Genomic DNA, 20,437 nt, shown 5'->3' on the forward strand with positions numbered 1-20,437 from the left:
AAGTGTCACCTGCCACATCAGCATCATATCATCGGATCAATGTGCTCCTTTTGTTGAATTGAATATCTTGAATACATAAAGCTCTTTCTAACCACTGACTGACTGATATTAAAGATCGGTACCTTCTGGGTGAAATAGAAAGCTGAAATTTTGCGTGCCGATGGACATCGAAGCCATTATACCGGAAAAGAATCGCAGAATCATCGGACAACATCCATAAATGAAAATATAAATAAATGAAAAAAAATGGAAAAAAAAATGCAGGTGAGTGACCCAAGACAATGGGGAAGCAGAGTAATATTGTGTGCCAATGGACATCCAAGTCGATACACAAGGAAAGAAATAATCACAGAACCATCGGAAAGGATCCACAAATTAAAATATAAATAAATGGAAAAAGAAAAGAAATATCAAATGCAGGTGAGCGACCCGAGACAATTGGGAAATACGATTTCTATGCTTAAACAATGTCAGCAAATCCCTGTGAATAAACATATATATACGAGTCAAAATCAGCTAAGGTGTTATATTTGTAGGCCATGAGAAAATCATACAATAAATTTCTACTATTTGAGAAAAATGGTGCATTAATGGTTGGATACTTCAGTATAAATTTCCAGGAGATAAAATAGACAGTTTCAGGCACATATATTAAAGTCTGAGGAAAAAAGAGGGAAACAATTTTTTTGAAGGCCTTGAGCATCACATTTTTCATTGACCAGTTTCACACTACTTTTATTGCCTTTTCTAGATTTGTATTCGCAGTATATATATATAAATATATATGTATATATATATATATATATATATATATATATATATAAATATATATAAATATATATATAAATATATATGTATATATATATATATATATATATATATATATATATAAATATATAATTTAGAGGTCACCATCTAAGGTTATGTATGAACAGAAATTTAATCGTCCGTCCTTTGCTAAATAAAAAAAATATGTGGTTTAAAATTCCGCTTGTGCACGTTAGTGCGTCCATCAAAATTGTCTAGGGGCTCAGGGTGGAGTTTACTACCAGATGGCAGCAGCATGTACTGAAATAGTGTCATGGCCGTGTCTGTATGCTAAGTTCCTGATGGCATGTAACCCATTTTGTGCCCCAAAGCTTTGCAGTATTGAAATATCGAGGTATGAAAACCAACCCGACCGCGTCCATCGTGAATATAACGTGCGTAATCCAGGCCATCAACTCCCACCAACGGTGGATCACGTGAACGGTCTGCACCCGGAAATAGACTTTTGACCCTGCCGGTGCGTATTAATTCATCGAAATCTGTGGAAGAAGTCCGTAATGGCGACATATTTTAAGGAGTCGGTGTCGCTCATAAAAAAATAATGTGCGCAATATCTAACGTGCATAAGTATATATCTGTCTTTAACTTGAAAAAAATGAATAGGAATGTTGTGTGACTTCGTAGGAATGTAAATTACATTTAAAGAAAGTAAGTAAGTGCTAGAACCATGGTTGAAAGGATGAGGTCAGGTCCACCATCTTCACTTTCTATGGTTTCTGACTGAGTTGGCCATTTCCACGTTAGAATCTGACGGACACGTATTGTGCACGTTAGTAATATGATGGACACGTATTGTGCGCGTTAGTGATTTGGTCCATTTTGAAGCATTTGAAGCCAACTCTACCCCATTTTACATGGAAAACACCACCTAAATATATTTTTCGCCGAGTGGTTCATATGGGTGATGTTTAGGACGCTGCATGTGAATTTGAACGTGGCCAATAGGGGGATGTCTTGTGCACGTTATTGTTTGACAGAAATAGAGGGGGTGAGGATGAAGAACAGTATAAATATTACCACTATATGTATTTATTCAAAATTTTTAGGATGTCCCTGAAAGTAATGCTACGTTCCTCTTGTCGCACTGCAATGCAAAGTCGGCAGCCGGCACTGGATGATACACCAGGCCTCGGTCAAGCAGTTCAGGATGAAACTGACCATCAGAAGTCCAATAATGCTAATAATAGCCAAGCTTGGCGGGATCGTTTAAAGCAAGACCCTGTGAAGTGGGCGGAGTATAAAGCGGTTCAAAGTGCACATGCAAGGGAGTACTGGAAAAACTGGAGTCAGGATGGCAAGGAACATGAGAAGAATCGTAATCGAGAGCGTCAGAAAAAAATTGCTGCCAAAAGAAAACTGGAGCAGGCCGAGGCTCCCGATCCTGGACTGAGACCAACAAAAGCGAAAAAACCCAGAGTTCTAACCAGAAATGAAAGACTTAAGAAGCGAGAATATGATGCAAAGAAGAAAAGAGAAGAGCGAGCAAGAATGAATGCACAGAAAAGACAGAGAATAAGAGAAAATGATGCAGAACACAAGAGGATCAAGTGGGGCATGGAAAAAGTGAAGAAGCAAGGGTCTGCCAAGAACGTGTCCACACCAAGCACACCAGCTGTGTCCAATGCTGAGCCTGGCAGTTCTACTACTTGATCAGGACTCAAAACCAAGTCAGCCAAACACATGGCTATATCTCGGATATGGTCAAAGATTCCTTATGACGCTGATAAATTTGCGGATATCGTGGTCGATTTCATCCAGGGTGTTCGTAGTACACCAAAAAAAAAGAGCTGCTCTAAGGTCCCCAGGACTGTCAACACCGAGCTACCAACAAGTGCTTGATTTTGAGGACCCATCAACACAGCAACTACGGGCCACAATCCATACCCTGAAGAAGAGGTGTCACGTTGCATCTCTGGAGAAAAGGCGTATATTAGTCCAAAGCATGATGGTGGCAAAGAAATACAGGCGACAAAGACAGCTTGCGCAAAAACATGACATATGACCCGGATATATCAGCAACATCGCCAAGTCAGCATCTGATGCATTGAAGACCAGAAAACGAAGAGCAGATGCCACCTGTACGGACGTGGTTAGGAATATACAGGTATTTTATATGGATCCCAAAATTTTGCGTGAATTTCCAACAATGAGAACAGTTAAGCAGCATAAGCAGCGTTTGGTGATGGAGGTGTCTGTGCATCAGGCATAGACCATGTGGAAGGAAGCGAATCCCGAGGAGACAGAGTTTGTATCATTTTCTGTCTTTACCAGACTTCGTCCGTCCCGCGTTCTACTCCAAAGGAAAATAAAACTAAACCAATGTCTGTGTGAATACTGCACTGCCATTTTGCTGAAACTCCGATGTTTGAATAGAACGCTTCAAATCACGAACTTCAAGGAGCTGAAAGTCAAGGACAAATATGAGCTGATAAGTCTATCAATGTGCCCCAAGGGAGACAATCGCTTCCCACAGATGAAGTGCATTGAATGATGCTGCGATGCTTGTGGCATTTCCCTTTTGGAATACCGCTTGAAGGAGTTTATGGAGAGTAATGGAAACCGTATGGTGACTTGGCAGCGTTGGGAAACAAAATCCTACATGCATGATGGGAAGCTAAAGACTAAGAAGGTACAGACAATCCAAAGGGGGACATTCGCTGCTTTGTTCAAGGAACTCCTGGCAGAAACTGAAACACTGGCCAAGCATTTGTTCGTCGCCAACTGGCAACAGGACCAGTTTACCCACATAACGAGAAAGCTGCCTGCTGACTGGTCACTCGTGGTACTGGACTTTGCAGAGAACTATGCTTGCATAGCACAGAATGAGATTCAGTCAGCTCATTGGGCTATCCAACAAGTCACAGTACACCAATTGTGGCTTACTATAATTGTCACCATGAAGAGTACACTCATGTTGTGCAGGAAGCCTTGGCATTTCTCTCAGATGATCTGGGCCATGATGCTCATGCTGTCCATCATTTTGAAAGATTGGCAATTAGCCACTTGAAAGAAAAGCAGGGACTAAATCTTTGCCACGTTGTTGAATTTATGGATGGATGCAGTTCCCAATACAAATTGAAGACCCCATTTGCAGACATCAGTTTCTCGAAAGTCAGGCATGGCATTACATTCGAAAGATGCTACTTTGATTCGCACCATGGAAAGGGGCCCGAGTGATGGGGTATCGGGAGTCGTTAAATCTGCTGTACGTCGTGCTGTTATTTCCTGGAGGGCAATTGTTAACAGTGCAGAGAAAATGTATGAGCACTGTCACTCCAACCTCACCAAGAACGACTGTAATGGACAGAGATCCTTTTTCCTGGTCAACATAGGCGAGATCCAGAGGAAACGACCAGCCAGTCAAGTCACAGCTGCCCTCGCTGGAACTCGTCTTCTCCATTCAGTTAGATGTGTTAGTCCAGGAGTTATTGATACTCGCCTCCTTTCTTGCTTCTGTGAAGACCACATGAGTGACACTGTACCACAACAGTGCTATAACATGGCATACATACTTCCTTGGCAAAGGCGTTCACTGAAGTTGGCCCATGAGTGGCTGGAAGAAGCGGAACCTGGAGACGCAATTCTACCAACCCAACCTGAAGAAATCTTGGATGATGAATCCGAATTGAAGATAGAGGATCTCTGGAAACAGCTGACAGATGGTTTGTTTAATTTTAAAACTGCTTCAAATATTTAAAGAAAACACAGGAATGCTCATGAAATGATATTTCTGTGACTTGCATTTCAACTGCTCCTGTTGAAGATGAATCTTCCGATGATATTGGTGACATTGCCACGGCAGAACTGGAGGAACGCGATGACGACATGGCCACGCTTCTTGCATTTGTTGAGGGTATGTCTCTATCCATTGAACGACCTGTAAAATAAGATTATAAACTGATTCAAGCCAAAACAAAGAAATTTTAAAAGTGAATTTCGCATATCGGGAAGCCATCGGTACTAGCGATAGTGCTTCAACCTAGGCCAAAAACAAAAATCCACACTGATAGGATAACGACTTGGCAGTTTTTCACGTTCGTGGACTTCAAGTCAACCACTGTATTCGTGCTCTTTTCTTCAGGGACTGCAACAGATGGTCAAGTTAAAACCGCTGGGAAATTTGACGGTAACAACAACAAAGTTCAGGTGAGCATCGCAAATTTATCAGCCATTCGTTTTCCTCGTCTGTGGAGGTATGTGGCATGACTCGACTGCCTTATGCCTGCATTAAAATGTGCTGCAATACGAAGCAGAAATGCAGTAGCACTCTTGGGAACACTTTAAGCGTAATGTGTTTACAGTCTGGTGGTACAAATTACAAAAACATACCATACCTGAATGAGTCGCGGTTTTTCTTTTGCAGCCCATTGAAGTCATGAAGGACTATGTTGTGTTTGATACGCACCCACCAAAATGGTACATCGGACGAGTACTAGACCAACCCACTGATGAAGGCGTCCGTATGAAGTTCCTCCAACAAGATGGAACCAAAAATTCCTTCACCTGGCCAATGACTGAGGACAGAGAAACAGTTCATCCAGTGTATATCCATGGACCTGTCAGTATAATGAGGCATCACCAATTCTCCCTTGATGAGGAGGACTTCAAAGCTTTAAAAGATAGATACCGGTCATGGAAAAAGAGAAATTGTGTCTCATTACTTCATCAAGTCCGTCAAAAATAACATGCATAAGTGTACCCCAAAATTTTCTCTGATCTGTTTATCTTTGTACCTTTGACATATTCCTTTACAAATATGGGGTCTTATGTTTGTACATTATGTTATTTGCCAAAAAGGTTTTCTGGTATCGTGATGTCATCGGTGCAGAGATGATAAAAATACGAATTTTTAAGTGAACAAAAATTGTCATTGTGTTGAACGTTCATCCAACATAGGTGTGTACAAACTTTTTGATGGACAATAGATTTTTCTTAAAAGGTTATCTCATATATATATATCTGAAGAAAAACACTTCGCATGCTGGAATAGGCCTGGAAAACAGGGAAAAACAAAAAAAAAATCACTACTTTGTCAGTCAACAATAACGTGCATAAACCCTCAAAGCTTGGGGTAAATAGTGTTTTTTTCTCAAAATGTGGGTACATAACTATATTTTCTCCTGTTGATTATTATAGCGAAGTAATTCAACTTCCTAAAAACATTAGTTATATCATTTAATAAAGAATTCTATATTTTGATGATTGTGTTACACTTTATTACACCTTAGCTGATTTTGACTCGTATACATATATACATACATACATATACATATACACATAATAAGATAGAGTAAGGGGAGAAGGGGAAAAAGAAAGGCTAGTCATCAGTTGCTTTGCTATGTACCGTGCCATGCCGGGGTGTTTCATGTATTGCTTGTGCTTTATCTTTTAAATAAACTTTAATTTGGACTACATCCACCTGCCGGTTGGACAATCACCGATTAAAGAACTTTGAGTTTTGTGATATAAGAATTTCAGTGTTCGATGTTAAATGTGTGTCATTCGAGATTATTGAGATTGATCCTTCCTGCAGAGGGAGATGATTGTTGCAGGATACACCAGAAGGAAGCAGGATGGCACACCCTGACAAATACATGTGGATTTTCCATCTTATTATTTAGTAACAGGGATGAAAAAAAAAATTTATATTGACCACTGCAGTGCAAATAAAGGAAAATCATAAATACCAAAAATAAGTCAGAAGAATTAACATTTCAAAAAGATGCCAATCATGGGCACATAGCAAGCCTTCTCAATGGAATAGCATTTTTGCTGAGGTCCAGGGTTGTCGTGCACCGGTTGACTATTTCTGTACTCCAGCACCATGCCTTCACCCACATCAAGGGTCACACTTTGCAGGTTAATACTTTCGTAGTCACGTCTCCCATCGATGCTGATGTGAACGGTGGCGTGGCCGTTCAATGCAATATGCATACGAGTGAGATTCACGTTCACTTTCATGTCTCCAAAATTAAGTACCACAATAAAGCACCTGTTTAAGCCATCTGTCTCACGCACAAATGCAACAACTTCTGGGTTGTCAAGGAAACATGTCCAGCCACGTTGCATTGGTAGCTCGGATTGACGGAGCTTGGTCAGTTTGCGATACAATGCAAGCATAGATGAGCTCTGATCTTTCTCTGCCTGCAGAATAGGTAGTATATTAAAGTTAAATGACAAACAACAATTACAATGCAATTCAAGTGCAAATGTGCAAAATAAACAACCTTAAGAATTAAGCAAATATGCACTTTGGAATTGTGATTGAAGCATAGAGCATGGAAAAGCACGTTAAAATCCATCAATCTCCATTTTTAATGCCATCTATAACATTACAAATCACTCCATGATTTGCAATGCCATTGATGCCTTCAGCATATCTATTCTATCTGTTATATTTGAAAGATTGTTCCCACACCCCTCTTCCCATCCCCAAAAAAAGAACAACTTTGTGGGCAATAAAAAAAAAATGACAAGCAAACCGTATAAACTCATGTGATTGAGAAGTAATGAAATAGAAATGAAATGAACAACACTTGTGAAATAGGATCGATGAACTGCAGACCTGAAGAATTGTCAAAAGTGACCAATAAGACTCCTACGCGTACTGATGCAGTGTAGCAAACGAGCAAATTCACGAGTGTGTAAAATCATCGCCTTCCCAAGGTATTATCTCTGCTATCGGAGAGTACGATTTACCAACGACAGTAATTCTTATGAGCAGGTGAAAAGACGAACCTCCACATTCAATGTTTTATAGTTTTGGTTCACGGGTAACCAAGTCTTATTGGCGGAACTGAAGCCTGCATTTGTGCTGTTGTCCCATTGCATGGGTGAACGCTCTGCATCACGGTCCACCATCGGCTGAGGAGAGAGGACAATGTGTATTAGACAGGAATGCCACTGTAAGATGGATACGACTCTGTTCTATGAGAAAACATCATCACTTGTTCATGTTTATATTATATGTGGAAATGTGCACAGTAATACAACGAGGAACACGATGCATTTTCATGACATTGCCAATTGTGTATCTGCACGTTTGCAGTACTGTCCGATGAATTCCAGGCATGCAGTGCAATGAGAGGAGAGATGATGCACCTCTCCATGCTGTGTACTCTGTGACTGTACATGGCGACAGCCAGCACCGTCAGCGACAAGACAAAACAAGGAGCGACTGAATGAAGCTTATATGATTCCGATGTCACATGTCCCCAATTAGCTGATCTTCTGAAAAAAACTCCCATTATGGAGAACATAAATGAAAATGCCACCATCCAATGTCATCTCACACCTTCCCAAATTGGTTGGTCCCCACGCTACAGATTTACAAACAGGAATTTCTACGTGTACATATATATATAATTATATATACATACATACATGTACAAAGCACATTGATGTCTCATGCTGAAGATGTATCTATTTCATGTTGCAAAGCATGGTGTCTGACCACCATGCGTTCATGGGTCCCCCATTTACGGCGGCCACTTCCCACACTACGTTTGAAAAGCTCAACATTCACTTTTGAAATTATGGGAGAGTAGGCGGGCATGAATAACGTTGAAGTCAAATTTTATTCCACAAGCAGAATAGTTTACACTAAATGGTTAGGAGGTAATCATACTATGATTCACATTTCAAAATGTGAAGGTAAGCCTTTGAAAATCCATGAAATAATTTAAATTGATAGATTAACTTAAACTTTTGGTTGTAATTGATAATCCAGAGTGTCACTATCTGCAAAGTACACTACAGAATCGTACCAGGAAGTGTTCATCATCAAATCCTGAGGACAAGGTCAGCTCTGGAAAGTTTTAAACTCAAAGCTCAAAAAGAAATGTTTTCTAAATCTTGTCAAATTAGTTTGGCAGATGCATTATTAAAAGGTGTTAATTAAGAAAGCAGTCATTAGACCAAAAAAAAACGAGCATGATGTAGGAGATAAAATAATTTGTATGATACATACTTCAACATGAATAGAAAACAAAGGTTATTCCTTCAGAGAAGAACCGAGTACAGTTGGAGCACATCACATGCTGAATTGGCATGAGGATTGTAAAACAGTACGGATTACAGGATTGATAGAATAGAGGGAACTAAACTGCAGGACAGTAAAAAACAAAACAATGATAATAAACAAAGCCACTGACCAGCCTGTGATGAGAGAGCCACAGGCTTTGTGCTTTGGCCTCATCGCAGGAGATGTCAATAATGTTGAGAGATAGAGAGATAGAGAGATAGAGAGATAGAGAGATAGAGAGATAGAGAGATAGAGAGATAGAGAGATAGAGAGATAGAGAGAGAGAGAGAGAGAGATAGAGAGAGACAGAGAGAGAGACAGAGAGAGAGAGAGAGAGAGAGAGAGAGAGAGAGAGAGACAGAAAATAGGGAGATGGAGATGGAGCTGGAGATATGTGATGCTGGGGCACCATCTCAGAGGGAAGGCAGTACTCTATTGAGCGATGGACAAAGTCCTTCTATGCTTTGATTAGTTTGTATTGATCAATAAATTATTTCAAACGATGGAGGATGTCCAGTCTGCTGCTGGCTTTGGAGGCCAGCTTTGGAATATGATCAGCCTGGGAGAAGTTGATGAACCTCTTCCAGTGGCTGTCCATGGATATAAGTTGGTGCATGAGTTTGAGGATCCTTCCAAAGAGATAAGGTGAAACTGAGATTTTCCAGGGGGTATGACTGAGACATCCCCTTCACTCGATTATTTTAATCTTTTGATTACCTCCTGAAATATATAGTGCTGGTTTTCCTCCCTCTGTCACCTACTAATCCACCAACCCAATAATAAAAAAATTATTCAAAAAAATCCAATATACTTTTAACAAAACAATATAAAAAAAAAATTCCCCTCTCGAACTTTCATCCATTCTACTGACCAATGTAAATTTAAAATGTTTCTACCCATCTCTACTTTTACCAATCCCTCAGTCCTGTCTTCTCTTCCCTCACTTGTTATCCCTTATCCACTTCTCTTATCTTTCCTGATGTCTTTCCAACCTGACCACCAAAATCACGTCCCTTATTCTATCACAATTTTACATTTCTTTAAGCTTTGAACAGCCCAGGCTGTGTTGTGTACACACATTGCTGAGCTAGGGATTCTGAAATGGAGACCAATGCACAAATGAGTGCAGACACATGGCCAGAAGACCAGGTTCTGTGTTGATACTGTCATCCATTATAAAATTAATGCCTGGTGTTGGCTTAATGGTTAGGGTGAATGGCTTGGGATCCTAGGATCAGGTCAGGTCAGGTCTGGGAGCACCAGAGCAGCGCGTCACTGCGTCCACTTTCTGTCGGTACTCCAGGGGCCTCCGTCTGGCCACCCCCAGGCAGATGTCTGGCCCATCCCCATCTCCTTGAGATGCCGACCAACCTGCTGCAACCAGGAGGCACGTGGTCGGCCCATTGGCCTCCTCCACTCAAGAGACTCCCTCGCTGAGAGAATCTGGTGAGCAGGATCAGTGTCAGGAAAACGAGCCACATGTCCGTACAGCCACAGCTGACGCTCACGGACTATGAAGGTAACAAATCTCATTTGAATCTCTCTCAGCAACCGCTCGTTGAACACAAATTCCGACGAGCGATAGCCAAGGATTCTCCGAAGAGACCTGGTACCAAAGGAATTAAGTCTCTGTCTCAGGTTTCTGGTCAGAGTCCAGGTCTCACATCCATAGAGCAAGAATGGAGCACCAAGGACATGAAGACTCAGACTTTCGTGCTCCCGCACAGGTGCCAGCTTGTCATGCTGCCAATTCAATACATTCTCAAAATCATTGTCCAGTGAAACTCCAACCTCATTACGACTCGTGTTGAGTGAATCAGCAGAAGTACAGTAAAGTGATGAGTCATGAGCATACATGGCTATCTGAGACAGAACATTATCAGGAAGATCATTGACAAAAACAAGGAACAGAGTGGGAGTAGACCTTTGCACCACACTTTATCAAAGACTTTTGAGATATCCAAAGCAACTAATTCAGCTTCACCCTTGAGCTCCAATACCCTGTTGAAATGATCGGTAATTAAGGATAGCAAATCACCAGTAGAGCGAGAATGGTGAAAGCCATCCTGACAGTCAGTGAGAAGTTCATTGTCCTCCAGATGGCTGAGAAGTTGTTCATTGATGAAGCATTCAAACACCTTACTTTGCAAAAGAGGGAAGACTTTTTAAATAGAGATGGATCACAAGTGAAAGCAATTCAAATATAAATAGATGAGCAAGTTACAACATCTTGGGCAGATTATAAACTCAAGTTAGAATTAAATTTTAAAGAAAACTCGAGCAAAGTCAATGGTACGCCTTTACAAATCCCCATGCTTCCCACCTAAAGGGAATTTGAAATATGGGAAAAGTTTCACCAGGAATGACCCAATTTCATAAATCGTAACTTAAAAAAAAAAAAAAATACAACCAAGGTATTCTAGTTTTGTATTTTAAATTAATTTTCTGAAATTTGTATATTTTTTTTCACTTGGAAGTTGTGGGTTATGATGTGTAAATATCGGTGGAAAAAAAGTCTGATTTGATGGAATTCAATTCCAGGCTATAAGACAACAAAAGGTGAAAATTTTGAAAGGGGGTGTAGATTTTCGATAGGCACTATATTTAAGGTGCCCACAATGTTGATTACATATACAAAGTTTATTTTAAAAAAGGTTTAAAATGTGCCCATAATTGCATTTTTCGGTATTTGGCCTTTTAACCCCATCCCAGGGCCCCAGGGGTGGGGCCAAAATGATTCTGCTCTTGCACCTTCTTGCCATGTGATCATAACGACCACATTTGGTGAATTTCTACCTAACTGTTGAGGAGGAGATAGCATGATGGACAGACAGACAGGGCCGATTAAAATATCCCCCCCCCTTTTTTTTCTTTAGCTTATCACTGTGTTTGCTTCTAAAAAGACTGGTAAAGGGGACTGCAAAGCTCATTCTTGTCACATGACCTGAAGTCGGTCAAAATGAACGACTCAGTAAATTTCTTGAAAAATCCTCTTCTCCAGACCCCACAGTAAGAATGCTACCAAATTTGGGTTACAACCTTAGTCCAGGGCCCAGATAATCGGCAGGTGCAGTCGTCCTATTTGTTTTTTAAAGCGTGGGGATAATAATTTGTGGGCTGCTTGGCAGAAAATCAGACTACGATTGGCTACAAGGACAAATCAAAAAGGTTCTCAGACTGTACTCAAGACTTTGTTAATCATGTGAATGATTTTTATGGTACACCACCAGAGGTGGCAGTGCCGGATACCTCCACCCACACCATCCCATACTTCATCCCACCCTTCTTCCTCCGAGACTCCCACCTCACCCCTTCCTCTCCCTCCTACCATCTCCCCCTCCCCCCCTTCCGCTTCCCATCCCTTTCCTCCCTCCTCCCATCCCTCTGCTCCCTCCTCCCATCCCTTTCCTCCCTCCTCCCATCCTTTCCTCCCTCCTCCCATCCCTCTGCTCCCTCCTCCCATCCTTCCTCCCTCCTCCCGTCCCTCCACTCCCTTTTCCCATCCTTCCGCTCGCTCCTCCCATCCCTCCTCCCCCTTCTCCTCCACCTCCTCCCATCCCTCCTCCCCCTTCTCCTCCACCTCCTCCCATCCCTCCTCCCCCTTCTCCTCCACCTCCTCCCATCCCTCCTCCCCCTTCTCCTCCACCTCCTCCCATCCCTCCTCCTCCTCCCCCTCCCCCCTCCTCCTATCCCTCCGCTCCTTCTTTCCACGCCACCTACCTCCCTCCAGATTCCCACACTTTCCACTTGACAGGTAATATATTAGATAGCAGAGTCCCCAACCTCTGGGTGGGTCGTTTGTACATTACTTGCTTGAAAATGTCGAGACTGTGTTTTGAAAGAGGACTTACAGATGTTTGTGTGGTGTGTGCTCAAAATGTTTAAGATGGTATAAAACCTGAAGGGTACCTTCCAATAGTAGTTAGTGTCTAAGGGGTTGAAAGGATCTAATCTCACAAGCATGAAAAGGGGTCTGAAAAGGTCCGATTAGTATAAAAGCTCAAAATGATTGAGAGTCCAAGCTGTCCAATGTCTGAAGGGTGTAAGGGGCTTAAATGGTCTTGCAGGTCTTTGGAGTCAAAAGGGTCTTTGGGGTATTAAAGGATCTTTGAGGTCTAAAGGGTGTAAAGAGTCTTTGGGCTAATAAAGCGTGTAAAGGGTTTAAAGGGTTTTTGCGGTCTTCGGGGTCTTAAAAGGGAACCCAAACACTCAGACCACCTTGATGCTAATTTATCCCTTGACACCACACAAAATAGATATGATGTCTTTTCCTTTTTTTGATAGTCAAACTATAAAGTCGGTAATTTTGCGATTTAAAGGCCAAAATCATCTTCTTCTTCAGAATAGCCGTGGTGTCACACCTGCAAGGTGACCACCACCACTTCGGTATTGTACTTACGGGGAAACTTCGCGGAAGGATTCAACTCAAATGGCGAATAACTTTCGGTTTTCCACAAGTATGTCGTGTCCATACGTCATTGGTGTTTGAATGGGAACACAAACCGAGGTGGTTTTATGCTACACCAATGGTCGACAGATCCGAAGGTTGACTGAAATTGGACGAGGTTTGTCCGAAATACCTGAATGTGGATCAGGAGGAGAAAATGTTCATTTTTGTGTTCGGAACATGTTACAGAGCACTGTTATGAAAGACCAGAGATGGATAGATCTTGTAGTTATCCACCACGATTGAGAGGGGATGCCATCCCCATGATTAAGTGGAAGAAACAGCAGTCACTCGAAACTGCAACACCATCTCTACCCAGCAACCAGAACATGAACACAGGCGATTTAAGCGGTGAATCAAACACCAGTTGCCATTGCACAGCAGTTACTACAAGAGCACCTGAAAATAATTATAATCAACACAAATTTCTACAAATCAAATGTATCATCTATCTATAATTCCAGCAATCTCTGTGTGTGTGTCTGTCTGTTTGTCTGTCTGCGACCGCCGTTTCTCAACGACCGCCGGTCCGATCTCATTGAATCTTGCCAGGAACATTGCCGGGGCCCCGCGGATGTGCCTTTTCGAGGTTTGATATCGATCGGACGAGCGGTTCCCAAGTTACGGCCATTTTACTGCTTTTTCAGTGTTGAAAAGGTGTATATATGGCAGCTGAAGGTGTCATTCCACCTTCTCACCTGATCATGCCATTTTTTCCCAAATTATTAATAACCAGACGACCACCGGTCCGATCGGATTGAAATTTACCAGGAACATTGCTGGCCCCCGTGGATGTGCCTTTTCAAGGTTTGATATCAATTGGACGAGCGTTTCCCAAGTTACAGCCATGTATCTGTGAACCAATGGCAGGACACGGAGCTATGACATCACGAATGACGTTACAATGAATGTTTATTTAATTTTTTTTGGAAGGATTGACATCACAATTCTTCTTCGTTTGGTGTGACGTCACAATCGACACTGGGGACCTGATTATGTGCATTTTCAAAGTTTGATATCGTACTTCCTCATCCATTTCAGCTGTTTCCCAAGTGTCTCCCAAGGTTTGAAAGCTGTTCTTTCCCAAGGTTTGAATAAATTAATCCCAAGGTTTGATTATTATTTAATTATTAATTCATTTAATTATTTACACCCAAGGTTTGATAATTATTCAAATTATTAAATAATCCCAAGGTTTGAATTTTCCCGAGGGAAACAGCTGTTTCCCAAGGGCTTGAAAGCTGTTTTTATCCCAAGGTTTGAATTAATCGTTGTGCTTGGTAGACATTTGTGAATACATTTACAGAGAGAGGGGCGAGAGAGGAGGGGGGGAGAGAGGGGGCGAGAGATAAGGGTGACAGGGGGGCAAGAGAGGGGAGGGAGAGAGGAGGGGGAGAGAGGAGGGGAGAGGGGGAGAGAGGGGGCAAGAGAGAGGAGGGGTGGGAGGGGTGAGAGGGGGTGGCAAGAGAGGGGAGGGAGAGAGGAGGAGGGAGAGAGAAGGGGGAGAGAGGAGGAGGGAGAGAGGAGGGAGAGAGAGAAAGGCGAGAGAGAAGGGCGAGAGAGAAGGGCGAGAGAGAAGGGCGAGAGAGAAGGGCGATCGAGAGAGAAGGCGAGAGAGAGAGAGAAGGGCGAGAGAGAGAGGGCGAGAGAGAGAGGGCGAGAGAGAGAGGGCGAGAGAGAGAGAAGGCGAGAGAGAGGGGGCGAGAGAGGGGCGAGAGAGGGGGCGAGAGAGGGGGCGAGAGAGGGGAGAGAGAGGGGAGAGGGAGGGGAGAGAGAGGGGAGAGAGAGGGAGAGAGAGGGGAGAGAGAGGGGAGAGAGAGGGGAGAGAGAAGGGAGAGAGAAGGGAGAGAGAAGGGAGAGAGAAGGGAGAGAGAAGGGAGAGAGAAGGGAGAGAGGGGGTGAGAGGGGGCAAGAGAGGGGAGAGAGGAGGGGGAGAGAGGGGGTTGAGAGGGGGGCAAGAGAAGGGATGGAGAGAGGAGGGGGACAGAGGAGGGGGAGAGAGAAGGGAAAGAGAGGGGGGTGAGAGGGGGCAAGAGAAGGGAGAGAGGAGGGGGGAGAGGGAAGGGGGAGACAGGGGGTGAGAGGGGGGGCAAGAGAGAGGGAGGGAGAGAGGAGGAGGGAGAGAGGAGGGGGGAGAGAGGGGCGTCACAATTCTTCTTCTTCGTTTGATATGACGTCACAATTGATGCTGGGGACCTGATACTGCAGGCATGAAGCTGCACATACTGGCACGCACCTACGGGCCCATACTAGTCTATATATAATGGAGAGAAAGTATGTAAATATCATCTACTACTCCGAGAGGATTAGACCGAGAACGTTAAAACTTTCAGGGTCCCCTCCCCACCCGTCTCCTCACAAAACCCACCACAATCCCACACAACCACTCCATAACCCATCAACCATCACCTCCACAATACCCACCACCACCATGACACACCCACTCTATAACCCATCAACAATCACCTCCACAATACCCACCACCATCCCACACAGCCACTCCATACCCCATCAACTATCACCTCAATAATATCCACTGCCACTACGTAATATCCTGTCAGGTCAGGTTCGATCTGTGACCTGCAACAGGTACCATGTAAACCTGTACTAACCTGTTCCATGGTCGGGTTGTCGGCGACCAAACCGTCTCCCCCACCAGGTTTTCTGGTGAGGAGGGTGTTTGGATATGGACACCCAGCAGGATTAAAAACAAAACCTGTCAAAGGGCGGAGGAGCTCCTTGTGAGCCAACGGCCATCCATATCTAGTGCCCAACTGTGTCTGCGGACGTCCTCCTGCAGTTGGGTTACTTCTTATTAGGAGGTTGGTGGCAGGATTTGCACTCCGGCCACCGGAAAACCCTTCATTCCGCAAAACGCAAAAACGCAAAAAAATCTGAAAACCCACTCCGTGGGAGTACCTCCTGTGCAGCTTCCCTTCGCAGGGCAGCTCACCGGATGAAGGGATTGAGGCAAAGCCTTCGGGACCCCCAATCTTTGATGATAGGAGGGAAACCACGGGGTAACATCCCTGGGTCAGATTGCGGGAGAGTGTGTCGGAGTGGTGCTGAGGTGTCGTCCACCAGACGGCGGTCTCCTTGGGTTAGCCTGAGGCGGTCCCTTCGGGTGGGTGCCTGGAATGTCCTATCCCTAAGAGAGGATGATCACCTGTCTCTGATATCATCTGAGCTCAAGCGATTGGACATCGGGATTGCAGCTCTCTCTGAGGTTCGGAGACCGGATTGCGGCGAGATAATGGTGGGTGGTTACACCTACTATTGGTCTGGTCGCTCTGATGGTTACCATACCCAAGGAGTTGCTGTAGCTGTGTCCAATAAGCTGACCCCAATGATAATTGAGGTAACACCGGTCAACGAGCGTATTATGAGATTAAGGATTTGTCACTCCTTAGGTGTCATTTCCCTGGTCTCTGTTTATGCTCCGACTGAGGCGAGTGATCTCACCGTGAAGGATGCATTCTACGCCACACTCGAGTCTGTGGTTGATCAGTGCCCCAGGCGAGATACACTTCTAGTCTTGGGGGATTTCAATGCATCGACTGGAACTGATAGGGATGGTTATGAGGTGTGTGTTGGTCCCCATGGGTCAGGAACTATGAACCAGAATAGCACTAAGTTCCTTGACTTTGCAAGAAGTCATGGACTTAGGGTGGCTGGTTCATGGTTTCAGCGCCCACAAGCTCATCGCTGGACTTGGTATTCCAACGCTGGCGGTGTGGCAAAGGAGATTGACCATGTCCTCATTGACGGTCGTTGGAGGATGATCCAGAACTGCAGGGTCTACCGGAGTGCTCAATTCCTCAATACTGACCACAGGCTTGTTGTAGCAACTCTAAAGCTGCACCTTAAATCCTGGAGAATGGTACCATCCCAGCCTAGGCTGGATGTTGCCAAGCTCAGGGATGAGAGAGTAGCTGAGGAGTTTGCGAACAGGCTGAGTGGACACTTGGGGGGGGTCTGGGTGCTTTGGGGGGTCCTGAAGAGTTGTGGAGCGCCTTCAAGACCACCGTCCTTGATGTTGCCGGTGGATGCCTTGGATCTCACCACAGGGCAAAGAAGAATTTTGTCTCTCAAGGGACACTGGATACCATTGATCAGAGTCGCAGGGCCAGGCTGAATGGCAGAGCTGAGCTGTTCAGGGAGCTGAGGCATAAAACTGTACGTGCACTGAGGGTGGACAAGGAGGCCTATGTGCGAGGAATCTGTGAGGGGGTAAAGCATCACCTGTGGACAGGTGATTCTCGTCCCGCTTACAGGGGAATTCGCGCATTACGTTCATCCAAGCCCATCCCTCGGAGCACTACAGTTCGAGCAGAGAGTGGTAGGCTCTTGACAGAGGAGTCTGAAGTGAAGGCCCGCTGGGCCGGTTACTTTGAGCGGTTGTACTGGGCTGATCCCCCAGCTGTCGAGTTGGACGTCAAGGGTGTTACAATCCCTGTTGCTGACCCTCGAATCAACTGTGGTCCACCTTCGCTTGTGGAAACACGGGCTGCGGTGAACCAGTTGAAACGGGGCAAAGCTCCAGGGATCTGTGGCATCCATGCTGAACTTCTCAAGGCTGGTGGAAATGCTGCACTCGTGTCGTTGCATGCAGTTTTGTGCTCTGCCTGGAACACAGGCATCATCCCAACTGACTGGAAGAGGGGCCTTGTTGTCCCTCTCTGGAAAAGGGAAGGGTGATCGCCAAGACTGCAACAACTACCGAGGGGTGACGCTGCTCTCAGTGCCGGGCAAGGTCTTTGCTCGGATAATTCTTGATAGGGTTCGCCACCATCTGCTTGAGCACCAGCGTCCAGAGCAGTCAGGCTTTACACCAAAGAGGTCAACGATTGACCGTATCCTTGCTCTTCGTGTCCTCACCGAACACAGACGAGAGTTTCGGCAGGGGCTGCTTGCAGCCTATGTTGATCTCTGTAAAGCGTTCGATTCAGTGAATCGGGATGTCCTCTGGAGGATTCTTGGTCTTCGTGGGGTGCCACCAAAACTGATCGATCTGATGTCTGAACTCTACTCTGGTACTGAGAGTGCTGTGAAGTGTGGTGGTACCATCTCTGACTTATTTCCAGTTGTTACTGGAGTTCGTCAGGGATGTGTACTTGCCCCCACACTTTTCAGCACTTGTATGGACTGGATTTTAGGGAGGATGTCGGAGAGATCAAGTTGCGGTGCATCGTTTGGAAATGTCAAGATCTCGGACCTTGATTTTGCAGATGATGCAGTCATCCTTGCGGAGACTTTAGACATCCTCTTGGGGGCCCTGAGGTGCTGAATGAGGAGTCGGAGCCGTTGGGGATTACGGGTTTCTTGGGTCAAAACTAAGATCCAGGCTTTTGGTGACATCTTGGATGCTGCTGTCCTGTCTGTGTCTGTTTGTGGTGAGGATGTTGATGTCGTGGAGAAATTCACTTACCTTGGCAGTGATATTCATGTCTCTGCTGGCTGCGAGTCAGAGGTCAATAGACGTCTGGGTCGGGCCTGGGGAGTCATGGATTCACTGGATCATGGGGTGTGGCGCTGCCGGTACCTGTGCGGGAGGACGAAAATCCGAGTCTTCAGGTCCTTGGTACTTCCAGTCTTGCTCTATGGGTGCGAGACTTGGACTCTGACCAAGGATCTGAGACGGAGACTTAATTCCTTTGGTACCAGGTCTCTTCGGAGAATCCTTGGCTATTGCTGGTCGGATTTTGTGTCCAACGAGCGGTTGCTGAGAGAGACTTGGATGAGATTTGTTACCTGCATAGTCCGTGAGCGTCAGTTGTGGCTGTATGGACATGTGGCTCGTTTTCCTGACGCTGATCCTGCTCACCAGATTCTCTCAGCGAGGGAGTCTCATGAGTGGAGGAGGCCAGTGAGCCGACCAAGTGCCTCATGGTTGCAACAGGTTGACCATCATCTCAAGGAGATGGGGATGGGCCTGGCATCTGCCTGGGGGATGGCCAGACGGAGGCCCCTGGAGTACCGGCGGAAAGTGGACGCAGCAACGCGCTGTTCTGGCACATGCTCCCATACCTGACCTGACCACGTAACCCAACCATCACCTCCACAATACCACCACCACCACCACCACCACCACCACACACCCTCCTCCTCCTCTAACAGCCTCCCCCTTCCACTGGGACGGGACATCGACACCCTATGGACACGACAGTAGGACATGGCACAGACACAAATGGTGTCCGAGCAAAGTATGAAACAGGACGACCCCGTAACATACAACACACCTCGTCAGCCTGCGACGGTGGGACAAAGCCTTTGTCGCCCATTTTGTCCACAGTGCTTGTGCTGTCGGGAGATGATGGGTTTTTCTGCTCGAGTAATATATAAACCGATTTATCAATCAATACAAAATCCCTCCCTTATAAATCGTTAACTGAATGAACAATCAAAAACTACCAATCTGTAGTGACCATGTGACGAGCATTGTCATCTTCACGAACACCTTCTGCCTTCTTCCTCTGAATTGCTCGCATGAGGCTCAAAACGATTCGGCTCCACAATTCCCACGAAAGTGTTTCCATCACTAATTTTGTCTCCAATAGTTTCTTCATCATGCCACCGATCAGTTTCAACATTCTGAGATGAGAACCTTCAGTGCTGCTCACGACGGTGGAAGCCGCCGATCGGATCAATCTGGCTTCAGGGTGTGACGTCACTGACAAAATCAAAAATCGACACTCTCGGGCTTTGATTTTTGTTTCGACACTTTGTGATAGCGGAAAAAAAAAATTCAATTCTTATTTTTTTAGCCTTCAAATTAGACCATGGTTAATGATTTTTAATGGCTTTCAGAAAACAAAATGTGTGTTTGTGTTCACCTTTAAGGGTGAAAAGGGTCTTAAGGGTTCTTTGGGGTCTTAAAATGTCTTTGGCATCTTAAAGGATCTTTGGGGTCTTTAAAGACTGAGGTGGTGGATGAAAATACCCTAAGGGCAGGATGATCAACGGGTCGGACTTGGTCCGTGTACCAAATTTGGTGATTGGCGGCCCAGCGGTCTTTACAAGAAATGTAAACATACAGATATAGACAGACAGACAGACAGACAGATGACAAATTTTATTTATTAGATTTGATTTTAATTCATGATTTGAAAAAGGTATGGTGTTGGATTAATGGTTAAGGT

General features: G+C 44.7%; 1 protein-coding gene across 2 annotated transcripts in view; it reads right to left on the reverse strand.

Annotated features, from left to right (window-relative positions):
• Nucleotides 1-265: 265 nt before the first annotated feature.
• Nucleotides 266-20,437, reverse strand: part of SLC3A1 (solute carrier family 3 member 1) — an 83,587-nt gene continuing 63,415 nt past the window's right edge. For both annotated transcript variants that reach the window (XM_085890284.1, XM_085890283.1), the window contains exons 9-10: nt 7,567-7,692; nt 266-6,972 (exon numbers count right to left, since the gene is read on the reverse strand). In XM_085890284.1, the coding sequence (XP_085746410.1) occupies nt 6,535-6,972; nt 7,567-7,692 (564 nt within the window). In that variant the 3' untranslated portion in view covers nt 266-6,534. The remainder of the gene's footprint in view (nt 6,973-7,566; nt 7,693-20,437) is intronic.

This window comes from Eptatretus burgeri, chromosome 7 (genome assembly GCF_056783735.1).
Source record: "Eptatretus burgeri isolate ZD-2024b chromosome 7, Ebu_testis_v1, whole genome shotgun sequence".
In the NCBI taxonomy this organism is placed as follows: Eukaryota; Metazoa; Chordata; class Myxini; order Myxiniformes; family Myxinidae; genus Eptatretus; species Eptatretus burgeri.